The 22,355-nt window shown below is 36.4% G+C and overlaps 1 protein-coding gene across 1 annotated transcript in view; it reads right to left on the bottom strand.

Moving 5' to 3' along the window:
• Window positions 1–22,355, bottom strand: part of LOC104082342 (adenylate cyclase type 2-like) — a gene marked incomplete at its 3' end in the record, with an annotated part of 34,231 nt that overhangs the window by 1,075 nt on the left and 10,801 nt on the right. Inside the window, exons 5-11 of the mRNA XM_009585443.1 lie at window positions 19,131–19,289; window positions 18,631–18,763; window positions 18,125–18,301; window positions 16,755–16,798; window positions 14,015–14,095; window positions 8,504–8,573; window positions 5,410–5,507 (exon numbers count right to left, since the gene is read on the bottom strand). Coding sequence (XP_009583738.1) covers window positions 5,410–5,507; window positions 8,504–8,573; window positions 14,015–14,095; window positions 16,755–16,798; window positions 18,125–18,301; window positions 18,631–18,763; window positions 19,131–19,289 — 762 coding nt within the window. The remainder of the gene's footprint in view (window positions 1–5,409; window positions 5,508–8,503; window positions 8,574–14,014; window positions 14,096–16,754; window positions 16,799–18,124; window positions 18,302–18,630; window positions 18,764–19,130; window positions 19,290–22,355) is intronic.

The raw sequence follows: 22,355 nt of genomic DNA, 5'->3' as shown, positions 1-22,355 counted from the left end.
GAAAGATGCAGTGGGACTTAATTACGTTTAATGAATGCCAAGAGGAGATCAGAAGCTCTGGACCAACTGAGTTGTTTAAGCAAGGGAACTAGATGCCATCATGAATTCCCTCACCTGAGCGTCTGCTTTCAGTTTTAACCACAGATTTGACATTTTTACAGAATTAAAAAATATCTCTCGACTCCTTTGAGCACCAGCAAATATCTTGTTTTATCAAACCTTATATGCTAGAAATATTGGCATGACATTTTAGAAATAAGCTTTATATCCCTTGCTTTTTCCACAAAACCATAATAAATGTTACATGTTAAGTTAGCTCCTCCATAAACGTATGATTCAGAATTAAAATACTAATAAAAACATACATCTCTCTTCTTCAGAGATGCCATGTGAATTCAAATACATACATTTTAGAAACTATAATACTAAAAATTTAGGAGTAGAACTCTATGGATCAATTTCCTTAGGTTACGTACAAATATTGGAAAACATTTTGATCTGTTTCAACAACAGTGTTATAGAAGCTATTTTCAGGAAAGAACAAAAAAGCATTAACTTCACAAACCAATTTGATGTCATACTGCTGCCATTAAAAGCATTTTGGAGAATAATTTATGAGCTTCCCTGCCAATCATTCAGATAACCTCTTATATGCTAAGTATTCATCAGATTTTGGGTCAATGTGAACCGCTGATGAAAAACATACAACTGGCAATTCACAGCATATATTAATCTTGAAATAATGTGTCTTTTAGAAGTTATTTGAAAATTATTATTGCTTATGAACACATGTTCTCCAAGAATTTCTCATCGAGACTGAGACAGTAAGCTGTACATCAGTGTATGTAAAACTACAGTCTCTACTCTTAGGAATTTAAAATCTAGTAAGCAACAGAAGAGATGAAAGAAAAAGAATATAATTAACAGGCTTATTTTTTATATATCCATAAACACTTCCAATCATATATGTCCTTCAGTAAGATTCAAGTAACCATTCCTGCATTTCAAACTATTGCTATTCTTTTTCTGATACGAAGGAGCCTGCACACCTTAAGAAATGATTCAACACAAGAATAGCCTTATGGGTCAAGTTTGGAGTGCATCCTTGTAGAAGAAGAAATGAAGACGTTTGTGAGAGAAACTGGAGAGCCAGGGAAATAAAATTAACATGGCATAAGGAGAGCTTATGCGAAGAGTACTTAATCACGCGGGCAACAGGCAAGAACAAAAGGTCTTTGTAACTGTTTTGCATGATCAATGATGTTATTGGGGTGGTACAAGAAAAAGAATTACATAGCAAGGTGAACAAGATTCTGATTATCAGGACAAAGAGAAAAGGACTGAGGATAAGGAAAAGGAAAAGTGGTATCTTGGAATCCAGATTTGGGTGGTGAATAAAGAGAAAAAAAATTGAAGATTTTTGCTCCCCACATCCCCTTCTTTTCTGGGAACAGCAGGACTTCTGTTTCAGTTAGGCTAAGCTGAAATAGTTTCATGATGCTCCTAGAAGGAAAGAAGTGGGCTGAAAATGCTATAATGGGAAGCAAAATACTAAAAATTAAGCGCCACCATAAACAAGCCTCATTTGAGGCAACAAATAGGAAAGCCATAACATGCATTTATCTTTTGTCACTGGAACATTACAAAAGAGTACAGGTCTTTACAGTAAACTAATCTCCCCTTTATTGTGTAGAGTCATCAAACGCATTGCACAAGTCACCAAATGCACTGCATTGACAGATTCGGGATCCCATAAGCCAGCTAACTTTTTACCTGCCTCTTCCTATGCTTCAAGGAATGCCCTCATTTCTGAAAGGTCTGCTCTCTGCTATGGTGCCCCACCAGGAACCCTGACAGGACAACCCTTGACAATAACCTACAGAGGGACAGAGTTTAAAATTGAGGAAACAATATGAGAACTTCCCAGGCTTCAGATAGTTTCAAGTCTAAATAATTTATGATCTTGGCTATCCTTCTCATATTTTTCTAGTTTCATCATTAAATAGCTGTTTTGAATAATTCATTTTTATCAGGTGGTGTGAGATTGGAAAAAAATTGTATTTATACATACTTAGTCTTGTTGGTAACATTTTAACTGAAAAATAAAAATTTATTATGAAAATAATGATACTGAAAAATGGTACTCTTTCTGCACTTTTGTAACTTTTAGGAAAATATGTGACTTATGGCACATGTCCCTTAATGGGACATAGAGAATTTCCTTCGCTTGCCAGGTAATTAACATTCATCTTTTGAACTATTTGATTGCAAATTCTCTTGAGGTGATAAAATCATAATGAAGCTATTACAAATGACAATTATACAAGGCAATACTGAATTTAGACTTTTTTGGTATCTAATAGTAGCTATTTCTTTCTTAATTTGATTGATGCTTTCACTAAGCCATCTATGGATTCAATGGCTATGTAGACTAACTGTATGGCAGTTTCAGTGTTAAGAAAAATCATTTGAGTATTATAACATCACTTGTTTTTTTTTTTTTTTTAAATCAGTTACAGCAGAAAAATAGCTAGTAATGGTGGGGGTTTTTTGTTTATACTGTCTTATATTTTTACATGCATGCTTTCAGACAAAGTTTTTAAGTACTACCCTTTCTATGAAGAAATTTAGCTGTGCCTGACTGGAAATACTGTGTTAAGGCCTCCTAACCATCTTCAATGGGTAGAACAAGATGATTGTTAGTTTGGCATGACTCAGGACAAAAGGACACAATTTCTTGAACATAGCGGCCTCAGAGAGCGAAGACTTGGGAAGAATCTTAAATGTAGCCCCATACAAATCCCTTGCACTCGAATAGTACAAGAAGTAACTCCTGTTCAATAGGAATATACTTTCATCAATTCACCAGTTTGTATTTCAAAAAATAACACTACCAATTCCATGTTAGTTGACTGTTTCCCTAAATAATGAGCGTAGGGTTGTCGCAAATTACTAGATACTTCTGTCATTTGGTAAACCGAGAATGCTAGAGAGCCACTGAAGGCCTGTTCCAAGGAAATGTAATGATAAATATTTGCTGTCATTTTAATGTCACAGTAAAGACCTACTCCTCATGATACATTTCACCTCAAGATATTGTTTACTTGATTAAATTTATATTTACCACTTTGTGTGAAGTTTATTATGAAAACACCACATTGGTTTATTGACTCCAGGAAAATTAAAACATTAATAAATTATTTCAGCCTTGAAATAAATGTCTCATGATCTTGGAGATATTACTTATTACTTGCAACTTGCTGGATGTTACTCACTATCAAATATCTCCAAATCTACTTTAAAGCAGCAGGTGGTGTGCCTGCACAGAAAGCAGTGATATTACACTGCTGCAAAACCAGATTAATGGAATAGTGAATCAATAAAACCCAATGACAGACATAGTTTATCTCCCTGTCTTCATTAGATCACCATTTAAAAATCCTGTAGAATTTTTGGAAGAAAACAAAAAGGCTAGATAGAATTTTAGACTAAACTATGGTTTATTTATTTTTTATTTATTTATTTTTTGCTGGAAGGAAATAACATTTGCAGCACTGGAGTATGTTCAATTTAAGCTACATTCGTGATGACTACATACGCTGGTGATTTTTCAACTTTTTTTTTTTAATTTGCAATGCTCCCAGTTTTCCAGTAAAGATGCAGATGCCTGTATAATACCTTGCCTTTCTGTCTTCCATTTTTGCATCTCTTAAATTAATCCACAGACCCCTTGAAGCTGAATACCATTCATGTTGATACTACCTGATTTGACATTCTTGCTTTTACAATTTAATATGCAGCCCTATAAAAGGACCAAAAGATAATTTACATTTTGGTAATGAAAATGATAAATCTCATGTGTCTTTTGCTCTGATGTTAGAAAGAGATCATGTAATATAAGCATATGCTTTTACAAGTTGGAGGACACTTTCCTTAACTGAATACAGCTCCCTAGAGTTCACTAATTTCAAGTATCTGATATATTTTAATGAGCTACACAATTGGTTTAAGAGACATAATAAGGATATAGCAAAATGAACATCTTAGTACATGTATGATAGGTGATAAATCTAGATTAATCTTCATGACTGACATCAAAACATAAAAACAGATTCATAAATCATACTGCTGGAAGGGACTAGTTAGATCCAAGTTTCGTTTTTGGTATATCACAAACCATGAATTTCCCTGAATTAGTTCCTGTACTAATCAAAATATAGTATGAGTTTGTAAAATATACTTATTATGCAAAACAACAAATAAAATTAGTCCTGAGTCTTAATTTCATATTTTGCAATAGTAATGCCTGAGGTCAGACTGAACCATGTGCAGGATACTGCTGAACTCTTGGAAGAGTGTCCCTTTGCAGCTTGTGTCTCCATGTTAGAAACTAGCTGGGAAACCCTTTGCAAAGAAAATGCTGTAATACCTGGAAGTCCATAAAACTTTTTACATGTTATAAAATGAGTCTGCAATATGGCAAGTCAATTTATAATGACCTAACAGTTCCTCCTGGCTTTGAATTAAAATGTGAGTAAGTACTACAGCCCAAGACTGATCAATCAACTGAGGTTACAAATACTACTCCTGAAAGCGCTGCACTGGAGAAAAGACTATGAGTGAAGAAATACTGTATCACAGGGAATATACAGTGTTGGCTTTGGAAACAATTACTATAAAACAAATATCAACTTTCCACTATGTAAACAATCAACAGCAAAATTCCGATTTAAGAAGTCTAATGAAATATTCTTTATTGGAACTGTCTTCCAGTTTTCTCAGCCTTTCTAGAACATGCACAGATGGAAAGATAGCTGATTTAAATGCACAAATATAAATTAGCTCATAATATATAAATTCTGATAAAAATAATTATTCCAGCAATTTATTATAATATTTTAAAATTAGTTTTAAAAAGAGACATTTTATGAATAGTAGCACTCTATTTGCATGCTGAATAGAGCAGTATTATCACAGTAATATGTTAAATACCTTTTATTTAATCACAGTCCCAATTCTGCAATCCATTTTGTCCCACTTCAACGTCCAATTGTCACACTTATTTTACATATATTTTAGTTGCACAAACTTATAGCTTGTATTACTTTTTTTTACACATACGAATTTCATTCCTGTCATCATCACATATATTTAAATGCAAAGAGAAAAACTAAAATGAATGAAGAATTGATACTAACACTTGGCACCACACTATTGACAGTATTTAAAATTAGAAACAAGCATAACTTTGAAAATGGGCTGAAATCCTCAGTCTTCTCTGTTCAATTTAATTTCCATGAATTGACCTCTGTAATCTGACAATTCCAAAATTTTTTACTTATACATTTTTATTTTTTACATGAATGAGCAAATATACATAGGAATGAATACATGTTAAATACCACTTACTTTGGCAATACCAGAATCTGCACAACAAAAATGCAGAAGAATATAAGACAGGCACAAGTCACATAATACTTAAATGCAGGCAGAGTAGTTGCTCGATACTAGAAGAAAAAAAAGCAAACATTAAAAACACAATTTCCAAAGCAGATAAAATATCACCCAACTGAAATTTCAGCTTAAAGATGCAGATATGTGTAGGCAGTCTTTAGCAATAGTAAATTTCCTGTTCAACTACTTCCACATCCACTCACATATGGCTAGGGATTATCAGGAATAGTATTGAATCCTTTTACTTCTTGAAGAACAGCTTAAGTAGCCACATCAAATGGTTTTGTCTTGTTCCTCCGCAGAACAAGACTATCCCAAGTTCATCATAAAAAGTGTAATTAAAAAAAAAAAGTGAAAGCATTTTTAAAAATATTTTTAGGAATGGTCAACCACTCTTAGCTGATTCCGAGTTTCTTAGTCATTAAATCCCCAAACTGATTTTCAATTATTAATAAATACTGAATGGGCTGAAACAGTTATTAAAAAAGGTAACAGTCATTTAGACAGGAAAATTCTGAGCGCACAAAGCAGCAAAGTGTAAACTGTGCTGCAGATGTGTATAAATGCTCTATTTCCAACAGCATAGCTAGCAATTATACTGATATTTACTGGGGCTATATTATTACTTCAATTAAAATATTTTACGTCTGTGTTAAAAGGCCTCATATGTCCACTGGTACTACTAAACTCTTGGTATTCTTTGGAGAGAGTCAATTTGATCTGTTTTGTCATGAAAAAAAATCAATTTATGAGTCTCTAATTAGCCTGTCTAGAGACATAAGAATTAAGCAATGAAATATTTATCAGAGTTGTTCTGCTATTTGAGATAGATATGTCTAGGTTGAAACCAAGTGAGTACTCAAACAGAAATGACCTAAGTATTGGGCCTATTAAAGTTACTTACCCTATCAAAGATTTTTTCAAAGGGTAAGAGTTTAAGATTTGATTATTAAAAGAAAATGTACCAAAAATTATTTTCACAGAGTGCTCAAAATGCAAACCTCATAAAATGGAAAGTGCATGAGCTGTGCTTTCTAACTGCAAGCACACAGCTGTGTCTTTGTGGTTAGTGCCAAGTTCTGCTCTTGAAACTGGTGCACCAAACTTTACATGAACATGCAGAAATTGAGTTTAGCAACCCAACAGCTTTTTTTCACTTTTCAATTGAATGACAAATTAAAAGCAATTCTTATCACATACCTAACTGAATTTCAAGGCACAAATATGACTTTGCTCAATGGGTACATTTGCAGCAAGTTTTGTTCTTTCACCTGTTGAATATGTTTGTTGTTTCTTAATGGTCTTGTCCAACAATTTTGGACCTTGAGCTGCTGTTAAAATCTCAAAAAATTCCAACCCACTTGTAAATTCATTTCAGTGTTTCACACTTCTCCAGACATTTCTCAATGAAGTCAGGCAACTCACTCCTTAGGTTAAATAATTATTTTGCTTCATTACCTTGCTGTACTTTCAGGTCCTACAGGGCCTGAAAAGCTCCTGTTTAAATCAAAAGCAGACTTCTTACTGAGTTTTTTAAAGTCAAGACTGGACTGGTGAGTCATTAAAAGGCAGTGAAGAAAGATATTAAAAAGCCGGATCTGAAAAGAACAATTAGTTCTTTGCTGTTCCATAGCATTCTACAGTCTAAAAGATATTAGACTCCTACAGGAAGCATCTACACAGCAAATAACTTAGCTCCCTGATTTTCTCCCAAGTCCTGATTCCCTGATTGTCCAAAGTGCACATATGATGGTTTTCTCTCAAGTTCTCTTTCCAAAGTTATCTATTAGTACCACTCACATTAAAATCTGAATGTGCTCCTAGGCATACCTTTGATCCACTCAGTGTACCCTTTAAACACTGTGGATAAGACCACACCAGGTCTAGCTGCTTCTCTCTTATGCCATCTTCTAAATAGCCTCAACAAGCCTTGAAACTTTTTTCACCCTAATGCACTGGCAAGGGCATATAACGCATGCCTTCGGCAGCTGGCCATAAGAACACTATTCTGCTGAGCTGTGAAAGAATCTGAAAATTATTTCGGATGCTTTGAACTGAAAGATATCTACAATAATAATTAAATATGTATTTGATAACCACATGGGACGCAGAGGATACTTGCACATATGCTGTACAATGTGAACACAGATTGGTAATACTTCCTCTACCCCATTCTCATCAGGTTCACTCACTTATATAGCCAGTTGTGGTCAAACCTACGTCTTACTTCCCTGAAGGCCAGCATAACCGTTCAGCTATCAGCTGCCCTATGCTTATGAGAAAGCAGAACGAGGCAATTGCTGAAGCTATGTCAATATGTAGAAATACTCTCAAGCTCTACAAGGCCATAAAACAAAGAAAAGGCCTGACTTTCTAGGCTAGCGGTCATGACAATCACCTGAAAAGGACGAAACTTTTATTCTGATCAGTGTTCCAAGGACTAGAAACAATATCATTTACTCCATCTGTACATACATGTCTCAAACATGTTTTATCACACATATTAGTCAGAAGAACATTTAGTGTGTTGCATCCAAGACAGCTAGGCATTTTTCTTAAAAGCCATTTATAGTATTGTTTCCCCAGAATTACTGTGAGCATCAAATGCATATAGAGAAAACTAATCAGCAACTGATATCATTACAAGACTATCATTACTACAGGTGGAGTCTTTGAGACATGGCAAAAGAAAAAAAAATAAAAACAGTGGCATTTGATAAATGCCTTTTGAGGATGTAAGTGATGGAACTTAGGAATTTTTTGCTCCAGTTACATCAAACTTGGACTATCAACCCTCCTCCCACTTCTGCGAGACCATGAAAATTTCACGAAATTCAAGTGAACTGCAGAGCCCTACAAACAGGAAAGCAGTCTCAGACATCACATTCATAAAATTTCTTCTGTAAATGAGCTAAAATGTTATTGTAAGGTTTGAGCACTTCTCCCTGCAGGAGAGGTGCTGTGGCCATGGCTCTGTGTTACAAAAGCAAGGGATACAAGCCTCACTTAGGATGAGGCAAAGAAGGAATCAACCATGAAAATAACTTACTTCTTTTTCCAGAGTCTTATTATAGAAAAGAAGTGATATTCTTTGAATGTCTTCAGATTTAAGCCACTGCCTAGAAGAGAAAAGGAACATTATAACTGACATAAGAATAGAGTAGTCCTGTCTTTTTATATTACTGAAATGTAGTAAAATAAGAAAATCCCTTTGAAGAAAGCAAGTTCTTGTGTATTGCAGTGTATATGGTGAATTGCACTGACAGTAAAAGTGGAAACTACAAATCCTCTCTCCCTTTTGACTTCTATTGCTAACGTACACATGAAACAAAAGCTCAGATGAACCATTTTTTCTGTGGATCATTCCTAAGGACAATCAAGGGAGAGATTTATATGATGTAATTCTGACACTGATATTCCACTCATGTCCAAAATACTGTAGTATATCCAGTGCATAGAAGAGAACCTGAGATAAAAGCAGTCCTTCACAAGGTACCTTTAAGAAGTGCATTGTTACAATATGCAAGAGTGGCAGGTAAATTACACTTTACAAACTCCTATTCCGAACAAAAATGTAAAAAACATTATTAAAAGAGGTTCAGTGATTTTGTCTTTGAGCTCTATTAGTATCTTGACCACGACCCTGTACTCTAGAGGTAGATTTTGAACTTTTTACTGATTACAAAAACTTCTTCCCTGCTTAAAGATGAGAAATACAAAATAGAATAAGTACTTGCATTGAAATGACAAATCTATTTTAAAAGAAGTGAATCTTGACAAAAGCTTGATATAAATTTTACAAAATGAAACGTTCTAATGTATCAGAAATAGTGTGGCCAGCAGGAGTAAGGAGGTGATTGTGCCCCTGTACTCGGCCCTGGTGAGGCCGCACCTTGAATCCTGTGTTCAGTTTTGGGCCCCTCACTACAAGAAGGACATTGAGGTGCTGGAGGGTGTCCAGAGAAGGGCAACGAAGCTGGTGGAGGGCCTGGAGAACAAGTCTTACGAGGAGCAGCTGAGGGAACTGGGGTTGTTTAGCCTGGAGAAGAGAAGGCTGAGGGGAGACCTCATTGCGCTCTACAACTACCTGAAAGGAGGTTGTAGCGAGGCGGGGGTTGGTCTCTTCTCCCAAGTAACTAGCGATAGGACGAGAGGAAATGGTTGCACCAGGGGAGGTTTAGATTGGATATTAGGAAAAATTTCTTCACCAAAATGGTTGTCAAGCACTGGAGCAGGCTGCCCAGGGAAGTGGTGGGTACCATCCCTGGAGGTATTTAAAAGACGTGTAGATGTGGCGCTTAGGGACATGGTTTAGTGGTAGACTTGGCAGTGCTAGGTTAACGGTTGGACTTGATGATCTTAAAGGTCTTTTCCAACTTAAATGATTCTATGATTCTATGATTCTAATATGAAAGTCTACATTTATTTTAATGGACACTTGAAAAGAAACAGAATATTTGAATTTCAAGAGGGTTAGGTTCCTTGCATCTCAAGGGGACTGAACAAATTTGAAAAAAATATTTAAGCAGACTACTTCTGTGAACATAAAATATTTGCACTTGAACAATAATAGCAGGGCTTGAGATTTTTTTGCAACCTTTTCAGCAATAACTTTCAATTAGGCTCTGAGCTAGTAGTGTAGCTAATGACTTCTAAATAAAAGGGAATGTCTCAACTGACAGACTGCAATGCAAGTAAGTAGCAGCAGTGAACCACAGTGGAATATATCCTAAATTAAGGTCCTGGGAGAACAGGAGTGGACAGAGTGGAGTGTAAGCTATTAGCTTTCATTTGTGAAATCTAAAATATTTGTTTTCTTGCCTGGGAGACTGTCCCTGTTCCTGTGCAATCAGTTTAATTATAAACTGAAAACATACTCAGTTCTAGGTATGCTTAATTCAAAAATATATTTCCCAGTTTGTTGTGCAATGTCTCACACCTACATCTGATCACAGTTAGGATTCTGAGAAGAAACAGATATGATAGGCTTTTGTACATATAGCATGATTTTGTTTGGGTCCAGCTGTAATCTACTGGAGAAAACACTCAATTTGTGGAACATTTTTGGTGAACTGTGGAAACTGTGCAAGTTTTTTTCCATTTAGTTATAAAAATTGAAAAAAAAAGTAACCCTCTCTTCCAAATTTTTAACTAATTTCCCTTTTTTTCTTATGGTATATGACAGGCAGATTGATTTAATTACCATTACCACATTGCTAAAAAGTTCTGTCTGCAGATCTACTCCCAAAGGCCTAATTTGGTCTGTACACGCTTGATTGCATGTGAAGCCAGTAGTGCCATTTAGAGCAAATGCTGCCTCATACTCCACATTACAAGCTCACGTTCTACTTTAAAGCTCATAAAAAACTATACTGGTTTTAAGTAGCAGGTGCCAAGAGGTCTGAGATGAGGGAAACAGTGTCACACAGGCAAATGGAAGTGGAGAGTAAGTACAGAAGAGGGAGCACAAAGTCACATACCCTTAGCACAGAGATAAATGCTGAAAAATTCTGCCTACAGCCTGATGACTCCCTGATGAGCCTAAAAGTTACCAAAGTATCTGCAAGTATGTGGGGATATGCTTTCTGGGAAGCTAGGTACCAAATTTCTGGTTCAATTCTTTTGCAGTTCAAGGAACAACACAGACAGACAGCTGAATTCTGCCTGTATCCACAGAGGTGTGTGGTTTGATAGGGCTTGTACTGATTCACAACGTACAGCAAGGAGTTATGCACAGAACGTAGCAGCCACCATGACTTAAAGAAAAAAGAGAGGAAAGAGAGTGTGTCTCTAACATAGTAACCTACTCATCAAAGAGCAAATAACTTTAGTTTAGCTCGCCCTGTAGGTATATATTTAGCTAGCAGATCGCTATCCATCCGTCACATATCCTACAGAAGTCCCGTAGCCACCACGGTTCAGGGTGGCATAGCTAGGGCTACTCATCCCCTTCCTGTGCAGGATGGGCACTTTGCAGCGAGGAATACTTTGTTCAAGGTACAGGGAAAAGAAACATGTGGAGAAAGTATGATGTTACACCCTAATGGCTAAGGCACTCAGTTGAGAGACAGAAGCTCTTTGTTCCTCACTCGCTCTTTTAAATCTGTATTTACGTATCTTTTAATGTAGTGCTCTAACAGAATAATAATGAATAAACAGGTCATAACTTTCTTCATGCAACTTTGCAAGGAGCATTGCCAGCTAAATCTACTACTCTGAATTACTGCTTTTTGATGCCGCAGTTTCATTTGCATTCCAGAAGAAGGAATTGAACCCAGACGCCCCGAGTTACTGACAGCGTGTGCATGTGGTGCTTGGCAGTTTTGTGGAAAGAAAACTAAGCTAGCTTGCGAACTGGCAGGAGAGCAGTGAGTGAGGGAGCCCAGAGAAAACGCTACACTGCTTTAAAAACCTGAGGTACCATTTCAATATGTACTGCACTATTTTACACTGTATAAAAACAGTGATTCATTTGGACTACAGCTTTGTCTTGGACTAAGAAGATCCAGACTCTACATTCCCTTATCTTCCAGTTACTGGCTATTAAACACCTGGGCATGTAATGTCCAAAGACCCACATATTATGACTGTTTGCTTGCAACCAATTACTTTTTTTGTAGAATGACATATGGCAAAGAACCATGATGTGGATGAAAAAATCAGACCGTGCAGACAGCTCAGGGTGGAAGAAACAATGGCTCTGTACAATAAATGTTTGCTTTTGAATTATTTTCATGCAATTTTCTAATTAAAAAGGTTAAAAGAATGGTAATTTTAATACTATATTTTATGTGCAATAATGTTTTTCTAATTTTCTTCATTCAGTCATAGACTTATTTGCTATACAATTCAATCTTTGCACTTAAAAACATTTAGAAATACCGGTTTTCTCATAGATTTTCTTAAAAGTTTTCTTTTGATTCACAAAAGCAAAAGGTTTAGCTTCACAACCACTCAATTAGATTAGTTGATAGTGTTATTTTCATTTTATAGCTGAAAAACTGAGGCACAAAAAAACCCACGCAATTATAAAGAAAACAAAAACGTGGTTAGTTTTGTGTCCTAAATGTAGGGAATCTTTTATCTAATTTTTCCAAGTGCTTAGCATTCACATGGTTAAAATATTATTGAATTGACTTGCCATTTGGGGAATCAGCACTTTTGACAACTTATTCTCAGGTACCCAATTGAATAATATCGTTTAAGTGATTCATTCAGCAAATCAATGCAGGGATAGGTAGACAATCTAGTTTTGGAAGGTGGCATTCAGCCTCTCTGATATGTAAGATCATTCCTTATCTTTCTGCAATTCCCCATGTAATTCACAACATGCACTGAAACTTTTTCAGAAACCTTTTTTATCACACAAATGTCTTTTATCCCCACGTTTCTCTGAATTTTATGCACTAATTAGATAAGACAGGGATTCTCTGAGATAAAACAACATACAATCTGATCACACCAATCCTTTATTTTAATGCATTTATACAGATGCTTTACTTTTGACATCAAACCATCATTTTTACAATCCACTTATCACAGCAAGTGTACCTGAAGACACATAAAAACTGCCAAAATTTATATAGCTGTTTTAGGCAAGTTTAGTATAATCAAAAGGCTTTGCCTATCACATGACCTACCCTCTTCCACTGTATTCTTTGTACGAGCTATAACTATCAACACTCTTTTCTATAAATAATAACTGAAAAATATTTTCCTAAAGCCAAGTACCTTTTAATAGGACTATCAGATGCAAAAAACCAAATGTGACATATGAGCATTTAATAATCCCCTGATTAAGATTCTGAGTTACAGAAGTAGGGGGGGAAACATGTAATTCATCACAACTATTGTCCACATTTTTGAAGGGCAACTGCCTTATTTCATCAGATAAATATAGTAAACCTGAACACTTATTTTGGACAGGTATTGATTTTTCTCTCAGTCTTATCTATTCACCAGCAAGCGGAGAACATCAATACCACCTCCAGCTCTTCCTGGGACACAGGAAAAATACATGCCATGTTCCCTCCCCCAACAATTTCAATATGCCATCAAGCTTAGCCTTCTCTAAGAAATCAACCAACCAGTTGAAACAAAGAGATTTTAAAATATGATTTTAGGGAAAGTTTCTAATTCTGAGGAGATGTTTCTGTGACAATTGTGAAGCATCAATTTTCACATCATTCTGATTCCCAAGCCAGCTATTTCTTGTGTCTTACTTTTCTGCTCTCAGGTGAGATAATTCTGTAGAGTTATGGCTATGAGTGTACAGATATGAACAGTTACAGAGCAAAAATCCCTTTGCCATGAAGATGAAGACAAGCCAAAACCTCTGTCACACCATGATTCACAGGCACTGTCTTATCCCATAGAGTAGAAAATGTTACTGTACAGCCTATCTTCACAACGTGCAGAGCTTTCTATGCCAGTATTAGTCACAGCTTTACTGTTTTCAGACTTCTGTGTGCACGTGGGAGCGAGAAATAGTAAACACAACCCTCTGTTGCAGATTTATGTCAAAGTTGAAGGAAGGAGACAACAGAGGATAAAAACATACTTTTGAGCATTGATTCCATCAATGGCCTGAATCATCCTCTCATTCAGTTCTTCCTCAAACCTTCTTTTCTGTGATTTTGTTCTGAAATGAAAAATGTGGGAAGTTACTTTGGAAAATCATTACATTCTTAATAAACATTAACTTTAAACAATGGGGTGATAGCTGGAATAAACTTGTGAGGATAATAATAATTTTTTAACATTTATGCTGCAATAGCAGCTGTAGGCTTCAGGCACACTGAGCCTCATAATAAGCTCTTAACAAAAACATCATAAGGTACAGAGTCTGACACACACACACACAAAATCTAGAGTTTATATACTAGGGAGCCTTAAAAAACAAACATAAGAAAACATTTCATAAAAAAAACCAAGCCAAGAGAGTTCAAGAAATTCTGGTTGAAGGAAAGTCTTCCACACTGTTATGAATTCATGAGAAAGAATGGGAATATGCTCAAATTCATAAAATATTGTTGTTTCTTGTAGTTATTTTTAAAAATATTTGTCAGAATTGTATGATAAGCAATAATGTGCTTGTGCACTGAGGCATAATAAGTATTGTCTACCAAAAGCCTTCTAACTCTTCTTTTCTTGGAAATATTTTATTATTTTTAATAAGAAAACTGAGCACCAAGTCTGAAATTAGTTTCAAACATATGTCATGTTTATCTATTTATAACTTATAACACAATTGCAATGAAGAAAAGGATCTTTTCTTTTCACTGGACTCAGCATGAACCCAACAGAGGATCATCAGAATGGGTTTGTCTCTGCTAACAAAGTTACTGCAAACGTCATCATTCCTTTCAGCAGTTGTGCTCTCCTCAAAAATGGAATATTTCAAATATTGCCAGATTATGTCTCTGCCTCTTGAAAACTTAAATCTAACTTAATAACAGTGTTGTGTAAGAAGTCAACAGTCAGATCTGAAATTTGACGCTTTGCTTACCAAAATCTTCTTAACCTACAAATTGAACCCTGTCAAAGGTAACACGGATTTTCTTCAGCATCAGGTTTTTGGGTTATTTCCCCAAAACTGATAACCTGTTGCACGATTCAAATTCATACAGAAATTATATTCCTGTACTTACAATAACTTTAAACAACCCAACTGATTTCATGCCTATTCAATGCTATAGAATTTAGGTAAGGAAGTGTTTACAACTTATTTTTCACATATGAAACAATCTGCCTAGGAGAAATAAGTAGACAGGTGAGGAGACATTATCTAATCACACTTAATCCTCTTGGCAGATCCCTAACAACATAAGACTATCATGTAACTAGATAAGAGCTAAGACTGCCAAAACCAGAAGCCTACGGTCAGGCTTCAAACCCCACATTTTCATATTCTAATAAAATACTGATTTTCAAAGTGCTTATTATCATTTCAGCTGAATGACTACCTAGCTTTTTGAGAATCCTAGTTATATGCCTCACTATGGACATTAGACTCCAGCAATGGTTTCTAGAAATTCCTTCCATAATATGGTATCAAGACACCGAAGCGGTAACATTTGTACCTTTGGGATCTACTTTGGACTGAAATTTAGAAACACAAAAGCAAGAACATCTCAGAAACTTAAAGAATTGCACTATCTGCAAATACCACAGTCCAATGATCTTTCTTTTTACCATAGAAGTCCTTTTGCCATACTGTCCAAATGTAAATGCTCAGTTTTAAAATTAGAGACTGTTTTTATTAATATCGTGCATATTCACTCAAAACTTGTTCATGTCCTGGAACTTAGCAGTATTTTAGGTAATTGCATAGCTCTCCAGTAACATGTGATTTGTTGAGGAGACATTTACCAAGCAGAGAGATGAGGAAGGAACAGACAGAATGACTTGTTTGCATAACCAAAGACAATAAAAATACAAATTTTTAAAGGGTTCTTCAAATGATTTTATGGTATTTGTAATGTTACTTCTAATTTTGCAAGAAAGATATTACCTGAAGTGTTATCAGGTCATTAAAATAAAAATCAACCATTCCAGGTTTCTGGTAGTGCTAAGCTTGTTTTTTAAACAGATGTCATTCTTTTCTTGATTTAGAAATTCTTGGTGTTTTTAAAGAAGTGTTAAAGAACTTTTAAACAGTTCAATGCTGTTTCCATTTCTCACCATCTTGCCCTAGTCATTGAAGTACCAAGCAGGAGAATGAAAATTTAAAGCTATTGTGATTTTGCAAACAATTTGTGTAGCAGGAGGACTACAGGAAGACCACAAAATACCTTTTGAATGTTTGCTACTGCAAACATACTACAGACTTTGAAATAATAAAACACAATGCAAATACAAAGCAATTAACAAAACATAAAATGTCTCTTTTAGCACATATTATTACCTGTTGTAACACAAATTATTAAAAGCCCTTTCCATCTAACCTTTTCTTACCCCTCTGTGCGTCCTCTCCATTTTCCTGCATATAATTTTCTCCCCACTGATAGAGTAATTGGGTTGTTAGGAGAAACAGAGAGTAGCCCATTAACATACTTACACTAACTCAGAATAATGCTATTTGTAAGCAGGAAGTGTATTTGCAATTCATAAGTAACATGTCTACCAAATCTGTTTCCATAGCCATTCTCTATGTAAGAGGTATCAGCTGAAAAAATAGTTTATGTGAGGAATGGCCCTCAATATTTGAAAGCATGCCTTATATACATATGAATGCATATGAATGTATATGTATTTATATGGACTTTACATGAATAAGTGATTTTTTAAAATTAATTTACCTCTCTCTGCAACGCTGAAAATGATATTGCCCCATGGGAACATCCTGAAAAACAAAAGAAAATACCTATGAACTATAATAGACTTTGACAACATTAAGTTGCTTTAAAAATAGTGTTGAAAATAGGCTCAAGTAAGGAGAAAAATTTCCAATACAGATACTTTTAGCATTAGATTAAAACTGTCTAAGAGAAAAATCCAGCCAAGAGTGAAGATGGAGTGACCTGGAGACAAACTGATCTATCATTATAAATACTAAGTGACTAATACAACAGTCCCAATCCAAGAATGTTTTGCTTTACTAGAAAGTCACTGCTTCAGAATCACCACTGTTTTAATGTAGCCCAAACTCCTGCCAGCTTCAGCAAAACCCAGCGTTAAGTGTCTTTGAAAAAAACAGACCTGAGTGGCCAAATACAGGCAATTGTCATTATTTTTTATTGATAAGCAACAGCAGCCATCACAGCCACATTTATTTTGTGATTAATAGCGATGGCTGGGTACTTTCACAATCCACATTCTGATGCACTGTATTTATTGAACAAGATGGGTTAAGTGGCTCAATCCTATGTTCTCATATGTAACAGGAACAAAACTGAATGCCAATGTCAAAAACTATTAGAATTTACCTTTATGTTTGCACTTTTTAGAAGGTGCAATGTAATGTACAAGCTGTGGACTGACAGCATCTTACTCACAGCAGTAAAATAGTGTTAGCAAAATTAAAAAGAAATCTTTTCTGTTAGTGTAAGAGATGTAACATTGCACTAAAGCACTGTGAAACTCAGGCCATCAGCCATGGCTGATGAGTGGTTAGTGCACCTTCAAAAGGTAGATGTTACAGTGAGTATGGATTTGGTTCCCAGAGAACTCTTCTAATAAAGTCCACTCCAGGTACCACAGGGATATTCTAACTTCACAGCTTTTGCTCCACGTTTGGCAATATTCCAAATAGAGGATGTGGCTAAGTAGCCACAGTAAATCTCAGTAAATCTCCATATCAAAAGTGTTCCTTCCCAAAAGTGTTGCACTCTGGCTTTCTGTTCAAAATGTCTTTCCACAAGGTGATCAGCAGCCACTCTGCATGCTGTGACTGGGGCTCAAGCTCAGAGGGTCAAATTGTGTATTTTAGTAAGTACGTTGGACTCCTTATAATTCAGAGATGCACTTATAGCAAGACATGGCTCCTTAGAGTCTAATCCAAAGCTCACATGCCAGTGGAAAAGCTCCCAGCAACTTCACTGGGTTTATGCCCTGTACAAACGTGTGTATCTTCTTCTATCAGAAATAACCAGGTATTTATTTAGCAGTGAGCACCTTTTTCCTTTCAAGTATTGCTAAATTGTATGAAATGACATAAGTAGGCCCCTACTGTTGTGCTAATCTTGCCGTTTTCAGTGGTCATGCTGTCCCTGTGGTGCAAGTGTGCAAATGGCTTGGCTGCTCCCCAAGATTCCAGGTACCGGGTCATGCGGACAGAAGCTCTCATTTTGGCTCCATCAAGAGTATGTCGAGGTCTAATGTGGTGCTGAGGGCTTCGCTTCTCTCCCTGGTTGACAGAGAATAAAAGGTGATATCAGCCTTGGTGTTCATTACCTTTTGAAGTAGTAATGCATCATCTGGTACCACATATCTGCATGCTTAGGAACTTAAAGATGGAGAGATGCTAAGAACCTGCAATTCTTAACGATATTGCTGGGAAATATCAGAGACATATTTCTGAAGAGCGGGAAGGATTTGCAATGCAAACATTATGTATTTGCAAGCATCAGTAATAGCTCTGACCAATATCTTATGGTAGTGAATTATTCAATAAAGAGATCAGTGATCCTGCTCAAAAATAACTATGACTGGCCACAAAATAAAAGTACTACTAACCTTAGGATTGATTACAAAGTAAGTCTTAACATTATGCTCTTTCAGATATGGGTCCCTCACATCTCCATCCCCATCTTCCACTTTGTAAGCTCCATTCAGATGTGCCAAGGTGACTGAGGTGATGTGAACACGGCTGAAATTATATTTTAAAAGAATGACAGAATCACAAATACCAATCAAAAGCATAATTTGAACCTGATCAACCTTTTTTCTAGCTTTTGGATATATTTTTTATACGTGACTCACTTCATTTACAGTCCCTCTAATCTCATTTTTAGAAGTTGTAATGGGCATAAATCTAAAGGTTTCCATCCACAAAAAAATACTCTTTAAATCACAGGAAATACTGAGTGCCTGTTTTGTTTTTTTTTTTTTAAAGGCAGCACTAAGAATTAGTCCAGGCTTCTCCATGAAGGCTGATGGCTGAAGACATGGTACCTATGCATTTCTCCATGGTACAAAAATCCATGTGTCTAAAGGTTAACAGAGAAGCCTCTTACCCTGGGACTCCTCCAGCTTCCATGTGATTTGCCAGAGTAACATCGTGTGACCACACATCGTACTGCCACTTCTGTAGCCCAATAACGCCGCAAAGCACATTCCCAGAGTGCACACCTACGCGCATATTAATATCAACTCCAGTTGCGTCTCTCACTTTCCTGTAGTTGAGAAGAAAATCTGTGTTAATATACATAATAGGGCCTTTGTTTTCTTTTAATTTACCAGTCAAATTAGCAGTAACAATGGTGATAACATTTATTTCTTTTCAGCATTGCCTCCATTCTTTTTATGCTAGGATTATTTTTTTATATCACCTTTATTATTATCTGTATTTGCAACTATTTGCAGTAAATATTAATTCTGAAGTCCGTGTCTGAAGTCCCTTCTTTTATACTCATTTGAAATTATTTGGGAGGGCTGAACTAAGTAGTGGACATGTTCGGCCTCATGGTAGAACCTAGAAACTTTTTTTGTTGTACAGGCAGTCTTTGGTATGGCTTTTAATGCAGCGACAGTCCAACAAACATATTTTGGAGATCTGGAACTACTGTTATGCGCCCTTCTATCCGAAGACCCTAATATCTACGTTGGAGACCTTCTCATATCTGGCTTATGTCAGGTCCCATCACTCTTGCATGCCTGCTTGCAAATGGTTCTGCTCTGAGAGGAAGGATGAAGAACGCAGCACCTCAATATAATCTACGGGCTGGTGGCGCATACACTTTTGGGGGATATGGGGTCAGTGCCATTCAGCCTGTGGAGAACATAGCCTCTACAGCCTTCCAAATGGTTAGTGAACGCTGTACCCAGCGTTATACAAAGAATGAAAAGCCACTCTCACTGTCCAGACCACATCTAAGCCTTTGACCTTTGACCTTTCCAGTGACTTTAGACAGAGTTGAAGTATTTGTTCACCCCAACCCAAATCTCAGAAGAGCTCTACACATAAGATAGCCATTAATCTTCCCAGAAGAGGCTCTTCTGAATCACAGATGGGTGACTAAAGTCAAACAACCAGAATATTTTCAGACATATGTCATATGGGTACCTAACGATGTGTGTAAAGAGTTACAAAATTAATTCAGATGTCTCCAGGCTTATACAGTTCTAAGAAATGGGAAGACCGTAACTTAACTGGATTTATGTAATTAAGCCCCAACTCATGTGGACCAAAACCTAACCAGTAATAAAGAACATGGACATACATTTATCTTGGGGAAATTCAGGGTGTTAATGGAAGGAACAACTATAGAATAAGAAACCCAAATGGCTCCCGTATATGAGTCAGGTTCATAGTTCTAGCAACATCTTCAGTCTCAATGATGAGAATCATCAGCTCTGTACCTTCTGAATTACAGAATTAAACTGGCCTATTTCTCTTCTTTTTTTGAAAGGGAACATAGAATTTAACAGGCTTAATTTGGTATAGTAAATCCTATGTGTAAGCAGTAGTTCTCAAGTGCTCTTTTTCTGGGAAATGAAAATAACAGGAGCATGACTGAAAGTATTTTGTTAAACTGTGTTTTGAAGTTATTAAAAAGAAGAGAGGAGAAGTTTTTTAATTCCTTCAGTCTCTATGAAGTGTTTATTGATATATCCTTTCACTTTGCCATTTTACACTGCTCTCCTGTAGCTGACACACTTGAAAATGAACTGCTTGTAAAGGATCTTTGTAAGCAGTCGGCAAATGACAAACACCACTTTGCTCTGCACAAGGAATATGACACAAGCTTAACACTTTGAAAACAAAAAAGTGTTTTACAAAACTGGGCAAAGTGGAAGAGGAACATTTATCCTCTAGGAGGGCTTGTTGAAAGGCTGCCCTGCCATATTCTGGAGAGCAAGCCATAAAGTCTGCTTTATAATAAGCTCTCAGGAGTTAAGGAGGGGAGCAAGCAGAATATGTTCCAGAACTGAATCTTCTGTCTCACAAAATAAAGAAACCTCAGAAGGTTTTAAATTAGAAGCGTTACTCTGGACCAAATTAGGGTTTACTACTTCTTCTCTCCTGTGCTCCCTGAACAACTGCTATGACGACGCAGGCACTGAATGCATCTAAGAATGTAGCCTATCCCATCCCCATAGGACACCTTCCTTACCTACACAATTATATCTGAAACTTCCCACTATTATTTCATTTCCTGTTCCCACGGTCTCTCTGGTTTCCCTCAACACACCACAGTCAGTGTGCCCATTCTGGCTGGGCAGTCAAAATACTCATCAAGACTGTATTTTTCCTATTGCAGCCTGAAATTTGAGTTTGTAAGGATTCTATGTTTTTCACAGGCGTGGTTAGCTTGCAGGTAGTTGTAGCAACTTTACTCCACAAGCAAAAGTTCAGGTCGTTGTGCTTGTTCTGTCTTTGAAACAGAAAACAGAACAAGGTATTTGAGAATCCTGATGTGATTGCTTTTGAAATAGCAGTTGTAACTTCAAGTAACTCAAGTAGTAACAGGAGGCTTGATATGATTGTGAAAGAGGAAAAAGAAATACGATTGTATCTGATGGGTTAATGCTTGTAAGGCATCTGAGGATGCCCATTTTTCAGAACATCTACTCTGTTTATCTGAGCTTTATTCATTGGCAATTCTGAACTAATGTATCAAAGACTCACCTAGTCCTGTCTTAAGCACTTTAACACATTCAGTGAGCCTTGAGCACTTAGGTCCCTGCAAATTGCCAGCTTTAAAAGCATAGTTCCTTTTTGGATCAGACCTACAGGAATGAAATCATACCTAAAAAAATTATTTTCTTTTGTATCTAGCTTTCAAATTGGTACAACCATCTCATCCAACAGCTTCTTTCACTCTCCTCTGAAATGGAACTCATTTCACGCTACCAAATCAAAGACAGCCTTTGAGAATCTGTGGCTGAGAAATATGTAAATTAGGAAGTCACCAGACAGACAAGGAGGTGGAGTTTGGGCTGAAGGAAAACAGCACATATATTCATACACAAATATATTTTGCCTTAACAGATAAGCTCTAGCCTTAAAGCACCCAATTAAGGTGGCCAGCTCTCAACATCACAGGTAGCACTGGCATCTATGGCTTGATAAGGTGAGCATACCACTCCTGGGCAAGCAGGCTGCAGACTCTAAGAAACATTGGATTTGTTCCAACATAGAGCAGAGAAGCAAAGCAATAAACCAATGGGACTACTAGCATGTTTAAATGGAAACAATCCATAGCGTAGTGAGGCTGAATTGCTCAAAATGGAATTAC

Source organism: Fulmarus glacialis, unplaced genomic scaffold (assembly GCF_000690835.1).
Source record: "Fulmarus glacialis isolate BGI_N327 unplaced genomic scaffold, ASM69083v1 scaffold7939, whole genome shotgun sequence".
Classification (NCBI taxonomy): Eukaryota; Metazoa; Chordata; class Aves; order Procellariiformes; family Procellariidae; genus Fulmarus; species Fulmarus glacialis.
This window is presented reverse-complemented; position numbering and strand designations above follow the sequence as displayed.